The 25387-nt window shown below is 44.0% G+C and overlaps 1 protein-coding gene across 1 annotated transcript in view; it reads left to right on the top strand.

The window, feature by feature from the left end:
- Positions 1 to 17409, top strand: part of LOC311105015 (muscleblind-like protein 3) — a 49739-nt gene extending 32330 nt beyond the window's left edge. Inside the window, exons 3-5 of the mRNA XM_084146996.1 lie at positions 8 to 158; positions 2517 to 2627; positions 13360 to 17409. Of these exons, the coding sequence (XP_084003122.1) occupies positions 8 to 158; positions 2517 to 2627; positions 13360 to 13490 (393 nt within the window). The 3' untranslated portion in view covers positions 13491 to 17409. The remainder of the gene's footprint in view (positions 1 to 7; positions 159 to 2516; positions 2628 to 13359) is intronic.
- The last annotated feature ends 7978 nt before the right edge of the window (positions 17410 to 25387 follow it).

Raw genomic sequence — 25387 nt, 5'->3', positions numbered from 1 at the left:
TCCCCAGGCCCTGCCCCATGGGGCTATGCACCCGCTACCAAAGAGGCCCACCTTAGAGAAGAGTAACGGGGGTGGTGCTGTGTTCAACCCCAGCATGTTCCACTATCAGCAGGCCCTGGCTAACATGCAGCTGCAGCAGCCAACCTTTATCCACCCTGGTGAGTCTTGTCTACTCTGTCAAATAGAATAAGTTGGCTTTACTTTAAAAAAGTAAGTAGGCTGAATTATTGATTCAATTAAGTTGGGTGAACTTATCTATCCTGAGTCTGATTTAGATAGGTGAACTAAATATACTGGGGAGGGCTAGCTAGGCCAGACAGACTGACATGGCAGCTTCACACTGTACTGTCATATGGGGGTCAAGTTAACTGCATAGGGTCTACATAGGGACTGCACATGGAAACAGACAGGAGAAATGACACAGCAGAAACATATTACTATGTCAAACATTAGTACCAAGACATATTACTATGAACATATTACTCAGGAGTACTGATAAACATACCAGTGGACGTCTATTTGATAGGGGGAGATGTGTTATGGTATAGAATATAATGTAGGAACATGAGAGAAGAAAGCGGGTTCCTTGTGAGTATTGAGGAACTCTCTCTCTGTGCTGAGTGTACACAGTGTGCTGTGCTGTCCTGTCTGGGATAGGGCTTATTGGGTAAACCCTGTCCTGTCTGGGATAGGGCTTATTGGGTGTACTCTGTCCTGTCTGGGATAGGGCTTATTGGGTGTACTCTGTCCTGTCTGGGATAGGGCTTATTGGGTGTACTCTGTCCTGTCTGGGATAGGGCTTATTGGGTGTACTCTGTCCTGTCTGGGATAGGGCTTATTGGGTGAACTCTGTCCTGTCTGGGATAGGGCTTATTGGGTGTACTCTGTCCTTTTGTCTGGGATAGGGCTTATTGGGTGTACTCTGTCCTTCGCTCCTACTCTCACTCTATTTTTCTCTTCTTTCTCCCTCTCGGTCCCCTGTACTCTGTGTCTTTGTCCCATGCTTGATTGGTCCCCTGCTATCACGCACAAATACTGGCATGATCTGCTCTAGGTGGCCTAAAGTATGCAGCAACAGCACCCAGCACACGCTGGGAGAGAATGTATAGATCTCTGACTGATCCACTCCTCCACTTTCCTCTGCTGTCCCATCATCAGGTCTATATTGCTATTAAAGTACCACATTAATAATTTGACATGCCGTATCCATCCAAACTTAACAGCAGTGAGCAATTGAATACTATTAGCGCTCTCTGCATCCTATGCCCTCCACTGCACTGTCCCATGTTCTGTGTTCTGTCTGTCTGCCTTTAAGCCTCCATGTTGTCTCTGCTGTGTTCTAGCTGACTGTGACAGGTTATAGAAGCCATTATTTACGCGCTGTTCTTGTGGCTTGCACTAACCTGAATGTTGTTTTTGTCTTGTCCTGTTGTCTGTCGTCACTCTCTCTGTGTCAATCACTCCTCCCCCTTTCCTCCCCTCCTCCATCCTCTCATCACCTCCTTCCGTTGCTCCCATCTTCCTTCCTCTCACCCCCCCCTCTCCCCCTCTCTGCATGCTGTGGCAGGCTCCGTCCTGTGCATGGCGCCATCAGGAGGCATGGGTAGGTCGGCTCGCTCACTCACTGCTGCTGGGGGCATGGAGAGAGGGGAGAGGGGGGAGTTGGTAGTAAATCGACTCCTCTGTGGTTGGCCAGATAGCTAGGAGAGAGGAAGGAGAATGATCAGCAACACATCCTCTGAAGATAGTGGATGTAGTTCTCAGATTGTAGTTAAGTAGTTCTAGTTGTAGTAGATTCTAGAAACATAGTTAAGTTCCAGACCCCAACACCAAGAACCTTGGAGGATATGAAAGTAGATATTAGTCAATCTGGGGTCATTTTGGAACCTTCACATTGTCCCACAGGTGCCTGCCTGCCTGTCTGCCTGCCTGTCTGTCTGTCTGCCTGCCTGCCTGCCTGCCTGTCTGTCTGTCTGTCTGTCTGCCTGCCTGTCTGTCTGTCTGTCTGTCTGCCTGCCTGCCTGTCTGTCTGTCTGTCTGCCTGCCTGCCTGTCTGTCTGTCTGTCTGTCTGTCTGTCTGTCTGTCTGTCTGTCTGTCTGTCTGTCTGTCTGTCTGCCTGCCTGCCTGCCTGCCTGTCTGTCTGTCTGTCTGTCTGCCTGCCTGTCTGCCTGTCTGTCTGTCTGTCTGTCTGTCTGTCTGCCGCTTGTCATCCCACTTTCATTTCTGACACAAACTACCTTATTTAAACATTTTATTTGTGTTTTAGAGTTTGCTAGTGTGTGTGTGTGTGTCTGTGTCTGTGTGTGTCTCTATGTCAGCTCAGTTACCTCAGTCCCTGGCCAGTCAGTATGAGGCTAGGTTGTTGGTCTCCCGGGCTGTGTCCCAGATAGCACCCTATTACGTATATAGTGCACTACTTTTGACCTCTGGGCTCTGGTCAAAAGTAGCGCCCTATGTAGGGAATAGGGTGCTATTTAGGATTCAGCCTAAGCCTGCTGCCCCCTGTCTCTTGTAGGGCTTATGAAAGGGCCGGCCCCGCTGGCAGTGGATGGCCGTTGGGAGAGGCGGGACTGGAGCAGCTGCAGGCACCCCCACAGCCGCCTCCTGTCAGCGCCTGGATTCACTGGTGAGGGGAATCCACAGCTGGTCTACCCCTCTACCTGATCCTCTACCTCCCTCTCTACCTCCCTCTCTACCTCCCCCTCTACCTACCCTCTACCTGAACCTTTACCTCCCCCTCTACCTCCCCTCTACCTGAACCTTTACCTCCCCTCTACCTGACCCTTTACCTCCCCCTCTACCTGACCCTTTACCTCCCCCTCTACCTCCCCTATACCTGACCCTTTACCTCCCCCTCTATCTGACCCTTTACCTCACCCTCTACCTGACCCTTTACCTCCCCCTCTACCTCCCCTCTACCTGACCCTTTACCTCCCCTCTACCTGACCCTTTACCTCCCCCTCTACCTCCCCTATACCTGACCCTTTACCTCCCCCTCTATCTGACCCTTTACCTCACCCTCTACCTGACCCTTTACCTCCCCCTCTACCTACCCTCTACCTGAACCTTTACCTCCCCCTCTACCTCCCCTATACCTGACCCTTTACCTCCCCCTCTATCTGACCCTTTACCTCACCCTCTACCTGACCCTTTACCTCCCCCTCTACCTACCCTCTACCTGAACCTTTACCTCCCACTCTACCTCCCCTCTACCTGACCCTTTACCTCCCCCTCTACCTGACCCTTTACCTCCCCCTCTACCTCACCCTCTACCTGACCCTTTACCTCCCCCTCTACCTACCCTCTACCTGACCCTTTACCTCCCCCTCTTCCTGACCCTTTACCTCCCCCTCTACCTGACCCTTTACCTCCCCCTCTACCTCCCCTCTACCTGACCCTTTACCTCCCCCTCTACCTGACCCTTTACCTCCCCCTCTACCTGACCCTTTACCTCCCCCTTTACTTGACCCTTTACCTCTTCCTCTACCTCCCCTCTACCTGACCCTTTACCTCCCCCTCTACCTCCCGTCTACCTGACCCTTTACCTCCCCCTCTACCTGACCCTTTACCTCCCCCTTTACTTGACCCTTTACCTGACCCTTTACCTCTTCCTCTACCTCCCGTCTACTTGACCCTTTACCTCCCCCTCTACCTGACCCTTTACCTCCCCCTTTACTTGACCCTTTACCTGACCCTTTACCTCTTCCTCTACCTCCCCCTTTACTTGACCCTTTACCTCCCCCTCTACCTGACCCTTTACCTCCCCCTCTACTTGACCCGTTACCTCCCCCTCTACTTGACCCTTTACCTCCCCCTCTACCTCCCCCTCTACCTGACCCTTTACCTCTTCCTCTACCTCCCCTCTACCTGGCCCTTTACCTCCCCCTCTACCTGACCCTTTACCTCCCCCTCTACCTGACCCTTTACCTGACCCTTTACCCCCCCCTCTACCTGACCCTTTACCCCCCCCTCTACCTGACCCTTTACCTCCCCTCTACCTCCCCCTCTACCTGACCCTTTACCTCCCCCTCTACCTGACCCTTTACCTCCCTCTCTACCTCCCCTCTACCTGACCCTTTACCTGACCCTTTACCCCCCCCTCTACCTGACCCTTTACCTCCCCCTCTACGTGACCCTTTACCTGACCCTTTACCTCCCCTCTACCTGACCCTCTACCTCCCCTCTACCTGACCCTTTACCTCCCCCTCTACCTGACCCTTTACCTCCCCCTCTACCTGACCCTTTACCTCCCCCTTTACCTGACCCTTTACCCCCCCCCCTACCTGACCCTTTACCTCCCCTCTACCTGACCCTCTACCTCCCCTCTACCTGACCCTCTACCTCCCCCTCTACCTGACCCTTTACCTGACCCTTTACCTCCCCTCTACCTGACCCTTTACCTCCCCCTCTACCTCCCCTCTACCTGACCCTTTACCTCCCCCTCTACCTGACCATTTACCTCCCCTCTACCTTCCCCTCTATCTGAACGTTTACCTCTCCCTCTACCTCCCTCTCTACCTCCCCTCTACCTCCCACTCTACCTCCCCTTTACCTCCCCCTCTACCTCCCCTCTACCTTCCCTCTACCTACTATAGCTGTATCTGACCGAGTCTACCCTCTCTAACTCTGAGTGCGTCCCAATAATATTTCCTTTCTCCTGAAGTGCACACTGGTTCACCTGACATAGGAAGGTCTAGTTGACAGACCCCTGAGTCTCTCCGTACAGTAAGACTTAGGCTATGTCTCAATTATCTCTCCTTCCTCCCAAAGTGTGCTTGTTCACTTCCTTTCACTGATTTGAAAGGAAATGACTGGTGTAAGAAATGCGGTGGAAACCCCCACTAGCCAATGCCTCCACCAATCCAATGCTTTTATATTTATGGAAGTAGTGAACCAGTGCACAGGGGAGGCTCAGCAGCCTTGAAACGGTCCTCTTACTGTACCTAGGGGAAGGTAGCTCCTCTTACTGTATCTAGGGGAAGGTAGCTCCTCTTACTGTACCTAGGGGAAGGTAGCTCCTCTTACTGTACCTAGGGGAAGGTAGCTCCTCTTACTGTACCTAGGGGAAGGTAGCTCCTCTTACTGTACCTAGGGGAAGGTAGCTCCTCTTACTGTACCTAGGGGAAGGTAGCTCCTCTTACTGTACCTAGGGGAAGGTAGCTCCTCTTACTGTACCTAGGGGAAGGTAGCTCCTCTTACTGTACCTAGGGGAAGGTAGCTCCTCTTACTGTACCTAGGGGAAGGTAGCTCCTCTTACTGTACCTAGGAGAAGGTAGCTCCTCTTACTGTACCTAGGGGGAGGTAGCTCCTCTTACTGTACCTAGGGGAAGGTAGCTCCTCTTACTATATCTAGGGGAAGGTAGCTCCTCTTACTGTACCTAGGGGAAGGTAGCTCCTCTTACTATATCTAGGGGAAGGTAGCTCCTCTTACTGTACCTAGGTGGAGGTAGCTCCTCTTACTATATCTAGGGGAAGGTAGCTCCTCTTACTGTACCTAGGGGAAGGTAGCTCCTCTTACTGTACCTAGGAGAAGGTAGCTCCTCTTACTATATCTAGGGGGAGGTAGCTCCTCTTACTGTACCTAGGGGAAGGTAGCTCCTCTTACTATATCTAGGGGGAGGTAGCTCCTCTTACTGTACCTAGGGGAAGGTAGCTCCTCTTACTGTACCTAGGGGAAGGTAGCTCCTCTTACTGTACCTAGGAGAAGGTAGCTCCTCTTACTGTACCTAGGTGGAGGTAGCTCCTCTTACTGTACCTAGGGGAAGGTAGCTCCTCTTACTATACCTAGGGGAAGGTAGCTCCTCTTACTGTACCTAGGGGAAGGTAGCTCCTCTTACTGTACCTAGGGGAAGGTAGCTCCTCTTACTGTACTTAGGTGGAGGTAGCTCCTCTTACTGTACCTAGGTGGAGCTAGCTCCTCTTACTGTACCTAGGGGAAGGTAGCTCCTCTTACTGTACCTAGGGGAAGGTAGCTCCTCTTACTGTACCTAGGGGAAGGTAGCTCCTCTTAATGTACCTAGGGGAAGGTAGCACCTCTTACTGTACCTAGGGGAAGGTAGCTCCTCTTACTGTACTTAGGTGGAGGTAGCTCCTCTTACTGTACCTAGGTGGAGGTAGCTCCTCTTACTGTACCTAGGGGAAGGTAGCTCCTCTTACTGTACCTAGGGGAAGGTAGCTCCTCTTACTGTACCTAGGGGAAGGTAGCTCCTCTTACTGTACCTAGGGGAAGGTAGCTCCTCTTACTATATCTAGGGGAAGGTAGCTCCTCTTACTGTACCTAGGGGAAGGTAGCTCCTCTTACTGTACCTAGGGGAAGGTAGCTCCTCTTACTGTACCTAGGGGAAGGTAGCTCCTCTTACTGTACCTAGGGGAAGGTAGCTCCTCTTACTGTACCTAGGGGAAGGTAGCTCCTCTTACTGTACCTAGGGGAAGGTAGCTCCTCTTACTGTACCTAGGGGAAGGTAGCACCTCTTACTGTACCTAGGGGAAGGTAGCTCCTCTTACTATATATAGGGGAAGGTAGCTCCTCTTACTGTACCTAGGGGAAGGTAGCTCCTCTTACTGTACCTAGGGGAAGGTAGCTCCTCTTACTGTACCTAGGGGAAGGTACCTCCTCTTACTGTACCTAGGGGAAGGTAGCTCCTCTTACTATATCTAGGGGAAGGTAGCTCCTCTTACTGTACCTAGGGGAAGGTAGCTCCTCTTACTGTACCTAGGGGAAGGTAGCACCTCTTACTGTACCTAGGGGAAGGTAGCTCCTCTTACTGTACCTAGGGGAAGGTAGCTCCTCTTACTGTACCTAGGGGAAGGTAGCTCCTCTTACTGTACCTAGGGGAAGGTAGCTCCTCTTACTGTACCTAGGGGAAGGTAGCACCTCTTACTGTACCTAGGGGAAGGTAGCTCCTCTTACTATATCTAGGGGAAGGTAGCGCCTCTTACTGTACCTAGGGGAAGGTAGCTCCTCTTACTGTACCTAGGGGAAGGTAGCTCCTCTTACTGTACCTAGGGGAAGGTAGCTCCTCTTACTGTACCTAGGGGAAGGTACCTCCTCTTACTGTACCTAGGGGAAGGTAGCTCCTCTTACTGGACCTAGGGGAAGGTACCTCCTCTTACTGTACCTAGGGGAAGGTAGCTCCTCTTACTATATCTAGGGGGAAGGTAGCACCTCTTACATAAAATCTGAAAATCTGTGTGCGTGTGTGCGTATCAGTGTTTGTGCTTTTCTATAACAAGCTGTATTTCTGTTTTTTATGCATGTCCTACCCTGTATTAGTTATTTTCATCCATAGCCTTCTGCATATATCATGATGATGCTGATTTCTACACAAACGGCTTGTCTACCTGTCTGTTGCATATGTTTCTGATGTATTCGTTCACTTTTTGTAACGGCACGTGACGCATCACACTCCCACTCTATTCAGAATTGTTGGAAAGTAGTGCACCATATAGGGAATAGGGTGCCATTTGGGATGCAGACTAGCTGACCTTTCACTTTAATTAAATCATTCCATAATGTCAGTCAGGAGGGAGATTGTGACTTTGTCCCAAATAGCACCCTGTTCCCTTTATAGCACACTACCTTTGACCACGACCCTTAGCCTGCTGTGTATACACAGTTACAGTGGCTTGCAAAAGTATTCACCCCCCTTGGCATTTTTCCTATTTTGTTGCCTTACAACCTGGAATTAAAATTGATTTTTGGGGGGTTTGTATCATTTGATTTACACAACATGCCTACCACTTTGAAGATGCAAAATATATTTTTTTGTGAATTTAACAAGAAATAAGACAAAAAAACTGAAACAGGTTTCCCTCAAGAATTCCTTCAATTCTGACCAGTTTTCCAGTCCCTGCCGATGAAAAACATCCCCACAGCATGATGCTGCCACCACCATGCTTCACTGTGGGATGGTGTTCTCGGGGTGATGAGAGGTGTTGGGTTTGCACCAGACATAGCATTTTCCTTGATGGCCAAAAAGCTCAATTTTAGTCTCATCTGACCAGAGTACCTTATTCCATATGTTTGGGGAGTCTCCCACATGTCTTTTGGCGAACACCAAACGTGTTTGCTTATTTTTTTTTTTAAGCAATGACTTTTTTCTGGCCACTCTTCCGTAAAGCCAAGCTCTGTGGAGTGTACGGCTTAAAGTGGTCCTATGGACAGATACTCCAATCTCCGCTGTGGAGCTTTGCAGCTCCTTCAGGGTTATCTTTGGTCTCTTTGTTGCCTCTCTGATTAATGCCCTCCTTGCCTGGTCTGTGAGTTTTGGTGGGCGGCCCTCTCTTGGCAGGTTTGTGGAGCCATATTCTTTCCCTTTTTTAATAATGGATTTAATGGTGCTCCGTGGGATATTGAAAGTTTCAGATATTTTTTGATAACCCAACCCTGATCTGTACTTCTCCACAACTTTGTCCCTGACCTGTTTGGAGAGCTCCTTGGTCTTCATGGTGCCGCTTGCTTGGTGGTGCCGCTTGCTTAGTGGTGTTGCAAACTCTGGGGCCTTTCAGAACAGGTGTATATATACTGAGATCATGTGACAGATCATGTGACACTTAGATTGCACACAGGTGGACTTTATTTAACTAATTATGTGACTTCTGAAGGTAATTGGTTGCACCAGATCTTATTTAGGGGCTTCATAGCAAAGGGGGTGAAAACATATGCACACACTACTTTTCCGTTATTTATTTTTAATAAATAGTTAGTTTTTTCATTTCACTTCACCAATTTGGACTATTTTGTGTATGTCCATTACATGAAATCCAAATAAAAATCAATTTAAATTACAGGTTGTAATGCAACAAAATAGGAAAAATGCCAAGGGGGATGAATACTTTTGCAAGGCACTGTATCTCCTTCCCAGCTCAAGACTAACGTATTTGAATATGCCGTTATTTTTAGAATATTTCCTCAGCATATTAATGTGATTCAGTTATGTGATAATGATGACAAATGAGTGTCATATTATATTAGCTAATGCCTTTATGTTTGTGTGTGAGTCTGTGGTTCACAGAACTAGTATTTTGCTTCTTTTTTCTGTTATTCATTTGCTCCCTCCCTACACATGTACTCCCTCCATCTGAATACAATTATCAGATGCCTTAGTCTGATTCGATTGTATGAATTAAGATTTCTGCCATATTTTGTTATCGACTATTAGTTTTGAGACAATATTGAATATTGTTCTTCTGTTTTAACATAGTTGGTTCTCTTCTAATGGAATAAGTCATGTCATTAAATTGTTATCTTATTTCATTTGCATGTCTCGGTTCTTGTTGAAACCCCTCACCCCCTGGCAATGTCGTCACATGACTTCTTTCCATGACTTTTACCCCTCTTCCACATTTTGCCATGGTAACCATAACATTCCTCCCCCCCCTCCCCCCCACCCATCCCCCCTGTCTCTCGTCCAACTCGCCTGAAAATAAGTACCCATGATGCACGGTGCCACCACCTCCACTGTTTCGTCGGCCTCGACCCCAGTCACCAATGTTCCTTTCGCAGAATCAGCCGCCTCCAATCAGGTTTGTCCCTTCATTTTGGGTTCTCTCTTTGGTTTATACCTGTATGGTGTCAGAACTTTGGCCATTAAGATTCCGATTTTTTATAATTTCATATACATACTGTGTGTTCACGTTTCACTTTTTTCAGTCACTTTTTAATGTCACACACTGAAATTAGATTTTTTGGTGGATTCTGTTGCATTAGGGTATTGTGTTGAGCCATCTCCTGTGTCACTCTGTCTGTCTCATGCTTCAGAAACAACAGGTGTAGACTAATCAGTTAAATGATTACTTACAGGCCCTTCCCAAAAATGCAGAGCTAATTTTTTTTGGAGAAATAATAGAAAAGTTAAACACGTAATAATATAATTAATAATAAATACACAATGAGTAACGATAACTTGGCTATATACACGGGGTACCAGGACCAAGTCGAGGTGCAAGGGTATAAGGTAATTGAGGTAGATACTGTATGTACATATAGGTAGAGATAAAGTGACAGATAATAAATAGTAGCAGCAGCGTATGTGATGAGTCAAAACAGTTAGTGCAAAAAGGGTCAATGCAGATAGTCCGGGTAGCTATTTGGTTAACTATTTAACTAACTATTTAGCAGTATTATGGCTTGGGGGTAGAAGCTGTTTAGGGTCCTGTTGGTTCCAGACTTGGTGCATCAGTATCGCTTGTCATGTGGTAGCAGAGAGAACAGTCTATGACTTGGGTGGTTGGAGTCTTTGACAATTTTTAGGGCCTTCCTCTGACACCGCTTGGTATAGAGGTCCTGGATAGCAGGGAGCTCGGCCCCAGTGATGTACTGGGCCGGCCGCACTACCCTCTGTTGCGCCTTGCAGTCGGATGCCAAGCAGTTGCCATACCAAGCAGTGATGCAGCCAGTAAAGATGCTGTCAATGGTGCAGCTGTAGAACTTTTTGAGGATCTGAGGGCCCATGCCAAATCTTTTCATCCTCCTGAAGGGGGGAAGCGTTGTTGTACCCACTTCACGACTGTGTTGGTGTGTGTGGACCATGATAGATCCTTAGTGATGTGGAAACCAAGGAACTTGAAGCTCTAAACCCGCTCCACTACAGCCGCGTCAATGTGAATTTGGGCGTGCTCGGCCCTCCGTTTCCTGTTGATGTGAGTCATGACCAGCCTTTTAAAGCATTTCATGGCCACAGATGTGAGTGCTATGGGGCGATATTCATTTAGACAGGTTATCTTGGCATTCTTGGGCACAGGGACTATGATGGTCTGCTTGAAACATGTAGGTATTACAGACTGGGTCAGGGAGAGGTTGAAAATGTCAGTGAAGACACTTGTCAGCTGGTCAGCGCATGCTCGGAGTCCTGGTAATCCGTCTGGCCCTGTGGCCTTGTAAATGTTAACCTGTTTAAAGGTCTTACTCGGTTACGGAGAGCGTAATCACACAATCGTCCAGAACAGCTGGTGCTCTCATGCATGGTTCAGTGTGGCTTGCCTCGAAGCGAGCATAGAAGGCATTTAGCTTGTCTGGTAGGCTTGCGCCACTGGGCAGCTCGCGGCTGGGTTTCCCTTTGTAATCCAGGATAGTTTGTAAACCCTGCCAAATCCGACAAGCTTCCGACAAGCTGGTGTAGTAGGATTCGATCTTAGTCCTGTATTGATGCTTTGCCTGTTTGATGGTTCATCGGAGAGAGTAAAGGGATTTCTTATAAGCGTCCAGATTATTGTCCCGCTCCTTGAAAGCAGCAGCTCTAGCCTTTAGCTCAGTGTGGATGTTGCCTGTAATCCATGGCTTCTGGTTGGGATATGTACGTATGGTCACTGTGGGGACGACGTCGTCCATGCACTTATTAATGAAGCCGGTGGCTGATGTGGTAATCTCCTCAATGCCATCAGATGAATCACAGAACATATTCCAACCTGTGCTAGCGAAACAGTCCTGTAGTTTAGCATCCGCTTCATAAGACCACTTCCGTATTGAGCGTGTCACTGTTTGAGGTTTTGCTTGTAAGCAGGAATCAGGAGGATAGAGTTATGGTCAGATTTGCCAAATGGAGGGCGAGGGAGAGCTTTGTATGCGTCTCTGTGTGTGGAGTAAAGGTGATCTAAAGTTTTTTCGCCTGTAGTTGCACAGGTGACATGCTGTAGAAATGAGGTAAAACGGATTTCAGCCACTTGGAGCGCCGCTTATGGATGAGCATTTTCTTGTTTGCTTATGGCCCTATACAGCTCGTTGAGTGCGATCTTAGAAATATATAGATGAAAACTCTCTTGGTGAATAGTATGGTCTACAGCTTATCATGAGATATTCTAACTCAAGCAAGCAGAACATCGAGACTTCCTAATATTAGAGATTGCGTACCGGCTGTTGTTAACAAAGACACACACACCTCCCCCCTTGAGCTTACCCAACTCTGCCGTTCTGTCCTGACGATGCATAGAAAAACCAGTTAGAGTGCATTCGGAAAGTATTCAGACCCTGTGACATTTTCCAAAATGTGTTACGTTACAGCCTTATTCTAAAATGTATTAAATTGTTTTTTCGAGTATCATAGCAAAGGGTCTGAATACTTATGTAAATAAGGTATTTCTGTTTTTTATTTGTAATAAATTCTAAAAACCTGTTTTGTCTTTGTCATTATGGGGTATTGTGTGTAGATTGATGAGGAACATTTTTAGTTTAATACATTTTAGAATAAGGCTGTAATGTAACAAAATGTGGAAAAGGTCAAGGGGTCTGAATACTTTCCGAATGCATTATACAAGTGGTTAGGCATTTTCAACACACAAATGCTTCTCAAAAAGACTAGAAGAGAAGTAGTCAATTTATCCTCAACCAGGAAAAACTATCATGCATGTTATTGATGTTAGTTCTGTGTGTGCAGTTAAGGACAAGGTGTGCTGCTCTGTTTTGAGCCAGTTGCAGCTTTCTTTTTAACACAGACATACTGTACCTCTCCCCATCTTCACAACAACGTTGTCAATATGACTTGACCATGATGACTGACCATCCATGTTACTCCTAGGAGTACAGCCTATTCTACTTGCTCAGTGGTCACACCCTTTATGCACAACTCCAGCTGAGCTTTAGGTCTTAGAGAATGTTTTGAACCAAATACAATGCTTTTAGTTTTAGATGTATTTAAGACCAGTTTATTATTAATCACCCATTCTGACACTGACTGTAACTCCTTGTTAAGAGTCTCAATGAGCTCACTGGCTTTGGGTGCTGACATGTAGAGTGAGGAATCATCAGCATACACAGTCATTTTAGCTTCTTGTAAGACAAGTGGCAAATCATTTGTAAAAATAGAGAAGAGTAACGGCCCAAGGCAACTGTCCTGAGGGACACCACATTGTACATATCTGATGTTAGAGAAGCTTCCATTGAAGAACAATCTCTGGGTTCTATTGGATAAGTAACTCTCCAACCATGTGATAGCAGGTGATGTAAAGCAATTTTTTTCAATAACAAATTATGATCAATAACATCCCAGGCTGCACTGAAATCTAACAATACAGCTCCAACTATCATCTTATTATCCATTTATTTTAGCCAATCATCAGTCATCTGAGTCAGTGCAGTACAAGTTGATGCATTACAATACTGTACTACTATTGGTGAAACTACTTTATCCCTCTCTCCAGTTGTTTTCTAGGTTTCATTTCTCCTCTTCCCCTCTCTTCTCGCTCCCTTTCTCTCTCTCTTCTCTCTCTCTCTCCCTTTCTCTCTCTTCTCTCTCTCTTCTCTCTCTCTCCCTTTCTCTCTCTCTGTCTCTCTCTCTCCCTTTCTCTCTCTCTTCTCTCTCTCCCTTTCTCTCTCTCTTCTCTCTCTCTCCCTTTCTCTCTCTTCTCTCTCTCCTCTCCTCCAGTAGACCCTTCAGAGGTTTTGAGTGCCGACCCAGTGGAACTTCAGTGCGTCCCCATGGAAGCCCACTTCTGCCCTCTCCCCAAGCTCCTGGTGGCTGCTCCGGTGGCGCTGAACCCAGTAAGCCTCCCGTGAAACCCCAGTTAAAGCACCCGACAACACCATCAAACCCCTAGTCATCCCCAACCAACCCTGCCCCAAGAGCACCACAGTCAACTCTCTGAATGCAGCAAACATGTGCCTAACCTACAGTGCACCCCAAGTGAGAGGTAGTGTTATCCTCATTTAGGAGGTATTCACATAATAAAAAGGTCGACAAGGTTTTGTTGACATTTAACACAGGCAATACTAAAGCTTGGACCCATTACTGTTGATGTAAAGCCAGCCCAGACTGATGCACATTGACTTGAAGGAGCTGACTGAAGGAGAGGCGGTAGAGCTCCCAAGTTCTAACAGCCATACACACCCACACCTTTAACACACACACACACACACACAATAAAAACAGCAAATCCTCTTGGAGACTAAGCTGAGGATATGAGGCGTAAGGTCGTATAATCTTACACAGCTGACTGTTCCCCCAAAGTCAGACAGTCTGGAAAGAAAATGAGTGAAAAGTCAGACAAGAAGAAAGAAGTAGTCTGCAGAGGTTGGAACATTCTAGAAGTAGTCTGCAGAGGTTGGATCATTCTAGAAGTAGTCTCCGGAGGTTGGATCATTTTAGAAGTAGTCTCCAGAGGTTGGATCGTTCTAGAAGTAGTCTTCAGAGGTTGGATCCTGTACTTCATTCTAGAAGGCAATGTCGTTTTCTTCATCTTTTCTTTTTCACTTTTCAAGAAATGTGTTGTGTCTCATTTAATGTTTACAGTACGTTTCAAGACGGCTGAAGCTTAAAAGCATTGTGTTATTATGTGAGCCATTCCCTTAGTTCAGAGAGGCTAAGATCCTATGGTCCAATTCTAAAAACTCACCCAAGGTCTCATGTCTGATCTTTCTCCATGTTCATTTGTCTGTGCCTTTTGAGTTCCCAGCTATGTAGGATATTTTATGTCTTATTTAAAAAAAAACTGAAGTCAATGACTAAAACCCCGAAACCCAAATAGCCTTGATGTCAGACAAAGTATAGAGAAGTGTTTCTATTAACAAAAAGGCTATAGGTCCTCCTGTCTATATATAGCCCCTCCTCCTGCATATTTAGCCCCTCCCCCTGTATATATAGCCCCTCCCCCTGTGTCTATAGCCTGTCGAAAGGTCTCTGTTCAGGAGGACTAGGTCCTGTGACAAGCTCTCTTCATGAGATGATATTAGGGTCGTTACACGAATAGAGTGCCTTTCAATTTAACAATCATGTACATCGATGCTCTAACTAGTCTCGTAAGTCCCAGACCTAGGGCAACAGCACTGAGTCTCTTGGTAACTTTGAAAAGGGAAAGGGTCCTCTTCAGACAGACCAATCACAAGTTTGGGTAGGCAGGGCTTAGAATGCAGGCAGGAATTGTGAAAAACTCTTACCATAGCCTGTACAGCCAGACATGCCAGAACTTCGCAATTTGAAACCAAAGTTTGCAGGCAAAACCTTTGCAGTGGTTTTAGTGAAGGTAGTTGATGCAAACTAACCACTTGTGAAATGCACTCATTAAAATAACCTCTGTGAGCTCCATCTTGTTAGCTACTATTTTGGGCAACAAGCGAATAAGGCAGTGACATAAGAAAGAAGGATGTCCCAACTCCACCTTTTACTCTATGTCAAACTGACCTTGTCTTAGTACAGACCTGCATGCTCGAACATTGGTGCATTGTGGGAGGTAACCTATCTGTCTAGAGAGACTATGCTCTAACTAAACTAAACCATGTGAAAGATTATTCCTAAAGCAGTGCGTTTTCATTCAAATAAGTTATTTGTGTTCACTGAAAATCCACATTTTGCCATGTCCCATGTCTTGTTTGTCCAACTTCAACAAAGATCTTAACTCACTTAACCCCAAGTTTTTCAGATGTTTTCACTATCATTTCTGTCTTACTTATTTAATGTGATTAGTGAATGTATATTTACATTTGTCCCTGTCTAATAGTGAAATCACAGTGTAAAGCATTTGTTTTCTTCTCTGACATCATTGCACATCAATGCACGAACGATAGAACAGCAGAGTATGTACTGCATTTTTATCACGATGCAGGATGCTCCTCTCCACCGTTTCGTCAACAAAACAAAAACAATGACACATTTGCTAGGGGCGAACAATGGTGCTGTTTTCCCTTATGCGGATTTCAGCTTTAAACCTCTTGAGATGGGAAAACATGTTTGTTATGAAGTTGAACATGTGCTCTTTATGACAATGTTAAAATTAAGTGAAATTGTTATTTTTGACAAAATTACACTACCCAAAAGGTAATCTATACGTGGAATGACACATTATTGATACCAAAAATGAAGTTGAATGGTGAAATCTGAAATAATACTTAATTATGTATTGAACTTTCTGGAACCACTGCAGAGGCTGCATAAGGGGAGTTGCTTGTCTGAAAGGTCTAGCGTGCTTACCTGTGTGCCAATGATTCTATAATGGAGGTTTGTCTGTGCCAATCATTGGTGTATACTGTATCCTGAATATAATTCCCTTACTGTTGTCAGATTGATACCTGAGTGGATGTTTCCCCTTCGATGAGCCAGTCCCTTTCTCTGTCAGACGTGAACTGGTATTTGGGGGGGGGGGGGGTCTACATCTCCTGCATTCATAATAGTATGTTTGAGTAAGTGGTACACATTTTACTATCTGTTGTGTTCAGAATATTTTAATGGAATGGATTTGACAAAAAAAAAAAAAAAAAGGTTCTGCAGGAAGTCAATTGAGTAAGCTTGAAATTGTTCCGTCTGTAAAAAATGTATTTGATCATAGTCACTGATTGTGTCCTTACTTTCAACAGTCAGCAGACTCTAAATGCTACAAATATAGTGACCTGCTGGGACAGTACCGACCTAAGTAGAGAGAATAGAAGGAGATAGTGAGAGACTGAAAGAGAAACGGACCAGTTTGACGTCTGGAGTCAAGTATTTGGTCTAAAATGATGTCCAGAATTATTACAAAATGGAGCAGAATTGCTATGAAAATGGAGAAAGACAAAACATTAGCTGATATGTTTAGAGGAGTTTTAATGTGCCTCTCACTCATTTTCAAGTCTTCTGAAACCAACCACTGTCCATACACTGTAATAACCGACTTTTCAGTCTTTTCAAAACAGATGATACGTTGATTAGCACTGCCTGTCTGGCACCATAGATCTGTCGTGTCTCTGTAGTTTCTTCTTTGAAACAGCTGTGCTGTCTCATCTTTTGATGAGGTAAAAAAGTAATCAGACTGGGTGGGTGGTGTGTTTAAATGTTTTAATTAATGACTAGACACTGAATCACTGAGTTGGATATGTGAAAATGTTGATACATTGTCCACATCTTGTGGGGAAATGGATATTGACAGGAAGCTATTCATGTTTAAGTCATGTCATTTACGTGGTGAATGTATCTAATAACGCAAAAACTCGAGCGGCATGTTGAAATGTAATGATTCACTATATAGGCTATTTCTATTGAGGTAAAATGCAAACCACGTTAAGACAACATACTGTGTTAAGAAATGTTTTAAGTATGTGTGTGTGTTGTTATATAGGTTTATGTTTAAATGTTTGTGAGTGTGAAGAGTACTTTCGGAAATATCCTTGGACAAGTGTGGTCCCTGCATTTTCCCCTTTCTTTGAAGCATTTTGATGCAGATTAGAAATGGTCCTCTCTTAATCAATTCAATTGATTAATGAAATTGATGATTAGAATGTCTAGACAAATTAATTTTGTCTAAATTGTATCGCTTTGAAGGACTTGCATTGCCCAGCCAAGATGAAAATCTATCTTCTCTCTCTCTCCCCCCCCCCCCCCCCCTCTATGTCACATCATTATGCCTTCTCCAACTGCTATCCAGCTGGAAATAACAAAATACTTGATTAAGAAAAAAAAAATGTGCCTCGTGGGGGGGCATTAGCATTTTAAGTAAACGTACATGTTTAAGAGGTGTGTTTTCCTTGTACAATAACATAGTTAGCTAGAGTAATTGTAGTGTTGTTGGTACAAATATATTGTTCTTTCTTTCTTTCTTCAGCCTTTACCATTATGTTCCAAAGTTACTCCCTCTCTTAATGGTACTTGATTGAATTTCCGTCACATTTCTGTCTTAGTTCCTAAATCACAATATCAAAGATGTGACTATTTACGGACAGAACTGTTAGTGGTATTTTCACCCATTTTTTAAAAATTGTTTATTCAACATTTAAAAAAGCTTCATAGCATGAAAATAAGATAATCTTCATTGATACTTAATTAATAGTTTGTGTAGTTTCCATTTAAGAAAAACTAAAAATATAAATTATATAAAAATATATACATTTGTATCTATACAATGATAGATTCATTGTTACTTATTAATAGTAGGTTGTTGTTGTTGTTGTTGCTGTGGCAACAGAACGACAACATGGCTACCTTTGTCAATCTTAATTGTGATTTTTTTCACATATGAATTGAAATAATGTACAACATTAACTTATTCAGAAAGGGAATGTCTAGTTAGATTGTCTTGGATTGCAAGATTATTGAATATTTTGTAAGAAATAGTAAAGTAAAATCCTTAATGTCCAAAGGTCCTCTGGGGAGATCAGGTGTTTTGTTTGTTTATCTTTTGGGTTAGATTTTATTTCTGTGTTTTGTTTTTTGGAGAGTAAGAACGCATCTCAGCTTTTAAAGTGATCACCTTAAACACCAGGAGGGTAAAGAGACTTTGGGACTGGATACAAGATTGAAATAATTATGCTAAATTGAGTCATTATAGACTTATTACCTGATTTGATTTGCTGCTTTTGATCACCACATTACATTGGAGTTGAACTGGTCTATACATACTGTACATCATTTGCTATGCATCGTCTCTATGCATTGTATTGCCAACAATTTTCACCTAGGCTCATAGGCTTATACTATAGGCCTTCTGTCCACCTGGACAGGAAGTGCTGATGTCACGGAGCTCTTGGATTGGTCCTCAGTATGAAGTCTCTTTCCCCCCTGTGGCCTGCCCAGCTGTGCTGGGAGATGTCGACGCTCGCTGGAGCTTTAGGTGATTCAACCGGTGTACGAATGTGTGATATTCACCTCGTTTGCACTTATGTAAATAAGTAAGTCAAAATATTCTGAATTTATTTTGAATAAATATAGAGAAAAGAACTGATAAAAAATATATAATTTACTGTATTGTTAAGAAATACAGGTAAGCAATTATCATTTTAATACAGTGTAACAAAAGAGAGTTGTTTTTGAGGGATGTGTCTTTTGTTTTGTTTTATATGTGCCCTGCTCCTATCAGAACATGATGGTGCCTCGCTGTTAAGAGAAAACAGAATGTGTCAAAAAGAAGCTTTGTGGTTTGCCATACTTTAAAGAAGCGCATTTAGAAGTCCAGCTATGTCTGATCCTGAACCAGTTTTGTTATTTATATATATATATATATATATATATATATATATATATATATATATATATATATATTAGTTCCAACTGTATGCATATAGTTAGAACTTATAGAACTATAAGCAAATAGTTGGAACTAATACAACTACAGTGGGGGAAAAAAGTATTTAGTCAGCGACCAATTGTGCAAGTTCTCCCAATTAAAAAGATGAGAGAGGCCTGTAATTTTCATCATAGGTACACGTCAACTATGACAGACAAATCGAGCATTTTTTTTCCAGAAAATCACATTGTAGGATTTTTTATGAATTTATTTGCAAATTATGGTGGAAAATAAGTATTTGGTCACCTACAAACAAGCAAGATTTCTGTCTCTCACAGACCTGTAACTTCTTCTTTAAAAGGCTCCTCTGTCCTCCACTCGTTACCTGTATTAATGGCACCTGTTTGAACTTGTTATCAGTATAAAAGACACCTGTCCACAACCTCAAACAGTCACACTCCAAACTCCACTATGGCCAAGACCAAAGAGCTGTCAAAGGACACCAGAAACAAAATTGTAGACCTGCACCAGGCTGGGAAGACTGAATCTGCAATAGGTAAGCAGCTTGGTTTGAAGAAATCAACAGTGGGAGCAATTATTAGGAAATGGAAGACATACAAGACCACTGATAATCTCCCTCGATCTGGGGCTCCACGCAAGATCTCACCCCGTGGGGTCAAAATGATCACAAGAACGGTGAGCAAAAATCCCAGAACCACACGGGGGGACCTAGTGAATGACCTGCAGAGAGCTGGGACCAAAGTAACAAAGCCTACCATCAGTAACACACTACGCCGCCAGGGACTCAAATCCTGCAGTGCCAGACGTGTCCCCCTGCTTAAGCCAGTACATGTCCAGGCCCGTCTGAAGTTTGCTAGAGTGCATTTGTATGATCCAGAAGAGGATTGGGAGAATGTCATATGGTCAGATGAAACCAAAATATAACTTTTTGGTAAAAACTCAACTCGTCGTGTTTGGAGGACAAAGAATGCTGAGTTGCATCCAAAGAACACCATACCTACTGTGAAGCATGGGGGTGGAAACATCATGCTTTGGGGCTGTTGTTCTGCAAAGGGACCAGGACGACTGATCTGTGTAAAGGAAAGAATGAATGGGGCCATGTATCGTGAGATTTTGAGTGAAAACCTCCTTCCATCAGCAAGGGCATTGAAGATGAAACGTGGCTGGGTCTTTCAGCATGACAATGATCCCAAACACACCGCCCGGGCAACGAAGGAGTGGCTTCGTAAGAAGCATTTCAAGGTCCTGGAGTGGCCTAGCCAGTCTCCAGATCTCAACCCCATAGAACATCTTTGGAGGGAGTTGAAAGTCTGTGTTGCCCAGCGACAGCCCCAAAACATCACTGCTCTAGAGGAGATCTGCATGGAGGAATGGGCCAAAATACCAGCAACAGTGTGTGAAAACCTTGTGAAGACTTACAGAAAACGTTTGACCTGTGTCATTACCAACAAAGGGTATATAACAAAGTATTGAGAAACTTTTGTTATTGACCAAATACTTATTTTCCACCATAATTTGCAAATAAATTCATAAAAAATCCTACAATGTGATTTTCTGGGAAAAAAAATCTCATTTTGTCTGTCATAGTTGACGTGTACCTATGATGAAAATTACTTTTTTTCCCCACTGTATATGCATATGCCCTATAGTCAACAAATGAATTATCTTTACATTTCCCTCATGTGTTCTCCTGTTTGATGACACAGTAACACAGTAAATCAGAATGGTAGCTTACATAAAACTAGGGTTGCAAAGCTACCGGTAATTTAACAAAGTTACTGGAATCTTCTGTATTTTTTGGTAATTAACAGGTAATATATGGCAATCTATAATAACTTTGGTAATTTATACTTGAATAACTTAAAAAAACAAAAAACATTTTGTATACCTGTATCCGTATTGTGCATGAGTTTCTAGTAGATAGACATATGATTCAAGAGAAAATTAATTAAATTAGAATCTAATCAACAATGGCATTATTTTCAATTAACTCTGCAACTCTTCCAACTATTGACTTCCAACTATTGACTTTTTTCACAACTGCCACCAGTTTGGCGCCAAAACATTTACAACAAAGACATATTGACATAGCCTAGTAAAGTAAATAAAAGTGTGTAAAGAATATATAAAGGATATTTCATGCTGAAACCCTTATATTAAACACCAATGGTATTCACTAAATTGATGGTTTATATTTAGGATAATGTTTTACAGCTTTGTCATTCTATTTTTTAAATATTAAAATCATCTTATTTGATTGTTATATATTTGACATGTGATAAGGCCACACAGAGGGCCAGAGATCATTAGACACCTGTGATAATCTGAAGTATCCAAAATGGCCACTAGATGTCTTGTGATAATTTACATTAAATCCTTGAAATTTACAAAATTTCTGGTAGTTTACTGGTAAACTTCGAAATGATCCAGTAATATACCCTCCCTTTGCAACCCTATATAAAACTAGATTGATTTCAAGATCAAACTGTGTTAGGCCTATCTACACGATCAGTCCCATAGTTCTGCATGCAAGCTGTTGTGCAGAAGAACCTGTGAATTTGGTGGTCCACCTGCTGTCTGTCTGGGGAATGACATCCAGATCAGCTGATAGTCGGAAATAATGGATGTCAGTAGTGCGCAAAACAGGAAATAATTTACTATTCATGTGTATTCGGTTTGTGAGAAGGGATTTTTCTTTACTCATTGTCATTATCCAAAAAACAATAAATCTGAATTCTCCACAGGATTTTAGTCCGATCTGGATAAAATAACTGCTTTTACTACAATCACACACACTTGCGAAACAAACATCCCTGACGAAAACTTCTGTTCATGCGAACTTGTACATTAAATGTTCTTCAATTGCTTTGGAAGCCAATCATTTTGTTGCCATGGCACTTGTCCTAGAGGTGGTGGAGGGACTGGGTCTCAGTGGATTGGTCCAAGGCCTTTCCACTGTAAACAGAGGAGAGGACAACCTTAGACTGGGGGTCAAGGCTCCCAAACATTTAACAACTGATTCAAAGATCAGTCTCATAATGTACATCTGTGCTTGTTGATGGGAAAGCAAAAACATGCATCTCATACATGGCAAGTGACCACAGAATTTGTCCCTTTAATTTAAACAACTATTAGTTGCTTTGGGTGCTTTCTTGGATATTAGTTGCCTGTTTTTGCTTGGCAAGGCAAAGCCAAGGAGTGATCAAACTTGCACCCGGGCTAAAACATTGGGTCTGTTTAGAAGCATTTCCAGTGGAGAGAAGGCTGTCCATTATATCTCTGTCAACAAGGGCTCCTCTCTCCTCCACTCTAGGACAGAAGTGAAATTGACTGCTTTGATTCTTGGTATGAAAATTCTTCTCATTCACTTTCTATTTAGCTTGTTGTGCTTGTATGTGCTAGAGAACTGTGCTACATGCCAATTATTTTTGCTATGTATAAATATATAGATATACATACACCTCTGACTTCTGTTATTTTTGTTTTACCTTTTAATAAAGCACTTAAATGGTGATCTATCTTTTTGGTCTGTCTGTCGTTTGTCTTCATTCAGTTAGATCTAGACCTACTAAAATGGTAGGAAGTAAAATAAAACAGAATGAAGTTGAGGACAACAGTTAATCTGACACAAGACCCAATTCAAACATTACACTGTTGGTTTTTATGTGCATTTCACTTTTTTTTATTTCACCTTTATGTTAGCAGGGAGTCAGTCCCATGAGATGGCAAGGGGAGACCACAAGAGAGACAGGGGGTAATGAAGAGAGAGGCGGTCAGAGAAATTAGAGAAAGAAAGAAAGAAAGAAAGAAAGAAAGAAAGAAAGGTTTGTGGACTAAGGATAAACAGAGTCTGGAGTTAGAATTAACACAAATGCTTTCCTATTGAAAATGAAAACTTGTATCAAGGGGGCATTGTGCCTTAAGATTGTTTAGGGTGCCAATTAACCAGCAAAGCTACAGCATTAATTAGCTTTAGTGTGTGGGGGAGAGTTGAAACAGGTTAGCTGATGTTTTGCCGATGTCGGAGGTGTAGCGGCCTTCGACACCGTGAACCATCAGATCCTCCTCTCCACCCTCTCAGGGCTGGGTGTCTCAGGCTTTGCACACTCTTCGATTGTGTCCTACCTGGCAGGTCGCTCTTACCATGTGACATGGAGAGGATCTGTGTCTGCACCACTTGCACTACTGGCGTCCCCTAGGGCTCGGTTCTATGCCCTTTCCGCTTCTCTCTATACACCAAGTCACTTGGCTCCGTCATATCCTCACATGGTCTCTCCTATCATTGCTATGCGGATGACACTGAACTAGTTTTCTCCTTCCCCCCTTCTGACACCCAGGTGGTTACATGCATCTCTGCATGCCTGGCAGACCTCTCAGCTTGGATGTCGGCCCAACACCTCAAGCTCAACCTCAACAATCTCTTCCTCCAAGGGGAAGGCCTGCCACCTCAAAGACCCTTCCATCACGGTTTGAACTCCACGGTGTCCCCCTACCAGAGTGCAAATAACCTTGGCGTGACCCTGGACAACACCCTGTCGTTCTCTGCAAACGTAAAAGCAGTGACTTGCTACTGCAGGTTCATGCTCTACAACATCTGTAGAGTACGACCTTTCCTCACACAGGAAGCAGCGCAGGTCCTAATCCAGGCACTTTAAATCTCCTGTCTGGACTGCAACTCTCTGTTGGCTGGGGTCCCCGCTTGTGCCATCAAACCCCTGCAATTTATGCAGAACTCCACAGTTGCCTGGTGTTCCACCTTCCCAAGTTCTCCTATGTAATCCCGCTCCTCCGCACACTCCACTGGCTTCCAGTCGAAGCTCGCATCCATTTTAAAACCCTGGTGCTTGCCTACGGAGCAGCAAGGGGAACAGTGATTCAGCTCCCGCTCAGCCCTGTCAAAGCTCTTCTCTGTCCTGGCACCCCAATGGTGGAACGAGCTTCCCCCAAACTTTAGAACAGAGATTGATTCCCTGCCCATCTTCCGAAAACGTCTGAAACCCTACATCTTCAAATAAATCTCACGGCGCCCCCCAATTGATGGGTTTTTGTCCCATAAAACTCAGAGCAACTGTTCACTAATACTTTATCTGGTTCTTATGACACACTATGCAGAAACTACAAAGGAACTAGTAAGGGTAATTTTCCTGAAGAAAACACGTGTGCTTTCTTCAGCTGTCCTTAAAGGGAAATGTTTATTCAGTCTGTCCTATCTGGTGTATTTCTCCTGTCTTATCTGGTGTCCTGTGTGAACTTAAGTATGCTCCCTCTAATTCTCCCATCTCTCTCTCTTTCTCTCTCCCCTTCCGGAGGACCTGAGCTCTAGGACCATGCCTCAGGACTACTTGGCCTGATGTCTCCTGGCTCTCCCCGTCCGCAGTCCACCTGGTCGTGCTGCTGATCCAGTTTCTGCTGTTTTGCCTGTGGCTATGGAACCCTGACCTTTTTACCAGATGTGCTACCTTGCCCTGGACCTGCTGTTTTCGACCCTCTCTCACCCTCTCCCGCTCCCTCTCTCTCTCTCCCTCCCTACCGCAACTGTCTCGACCTCTGAATGCTCGGCTATGAAAAGCCAACTGACATTTACTCCTGAGGTGCTGTCTTTTTGCACCCTCTACAACCACTGTGATTATTATTTGACCCTGCTGGTCATCTATGAATGTTTGAACATCTTGAAGAACGATTTGGCCGTAATGGCCATGTACTCTTAAAATCTCCACCCAGGACAGCCAGAAGAGGACGGGCCACCCCTCAGAGCCTGGTTCTTCTCTAGGTTTCTTCCTAGGTTCCTGCCTTTCTAGGGAGTTTTTCCTAGCGATGTGCTTCTACATCTGCATTGCTTGCTGTTTGGGGTTTTAGGCTGGGTTTCTGTATAAGCACTTTGTGACATCTGCTGATGTAAAAAGAGCTTTATAAATCACTTTGATTGATTGATTGGTTACCACTTGTCAACTTCTCCAGCACCACCCTAACATCAACATGTGAAAGTGGCGGGTTTCTATGTTTCTGATGTCATTGGAAACACTTTTAACATCATCTGGTGTGTAGCATGTGATTTACTAACCTTTGCCTGCTCATAGTTAAAATCACATGATACACACCAGATGATGTCAAGTTATTCCGATGACATCATCCAGAAACACATCATCCAGAAACACCTTTGACATAATCTGGTGTGCATCTCTTTCACTACAAATCATAGAAACCTGTCGTTTTCACATACAGTGGGGTCCGGAATTATTGGATCCCTTGATAAAGATGAGCAAAAAAAGACTATAAAATAAATAAAGATTTGGAGGATGCAGGCATCAATCCCACAATCTCTCACATGCTAAGCAAGCGCGCTACCATTTGAGCTAATTCTCCTGTGTTCACTACAACAATTATAAAACATCTTCCATATCTCTGGCACTGCCTAGTCATAGATGGAAAGTAAAGATTTGAAGGAAGCAGGCATTAATCCCACTACCA

Source organism: Coregonus lavaretus (assembly GCF_964263955.1).
Source record: "Coregonus lavaretus genome assembly, chromosome: 29".
NCBI lineage: Eukaryota > Metazoa > Chordata > Actinopteri > Salmoniformes > Salmonidae > Coregonus > Coregonus lavaretus.
Note: the sequence above shows the minus strand (reverse complement) of the source record. Positions and strands in the feature narration are given on the sequence as shown.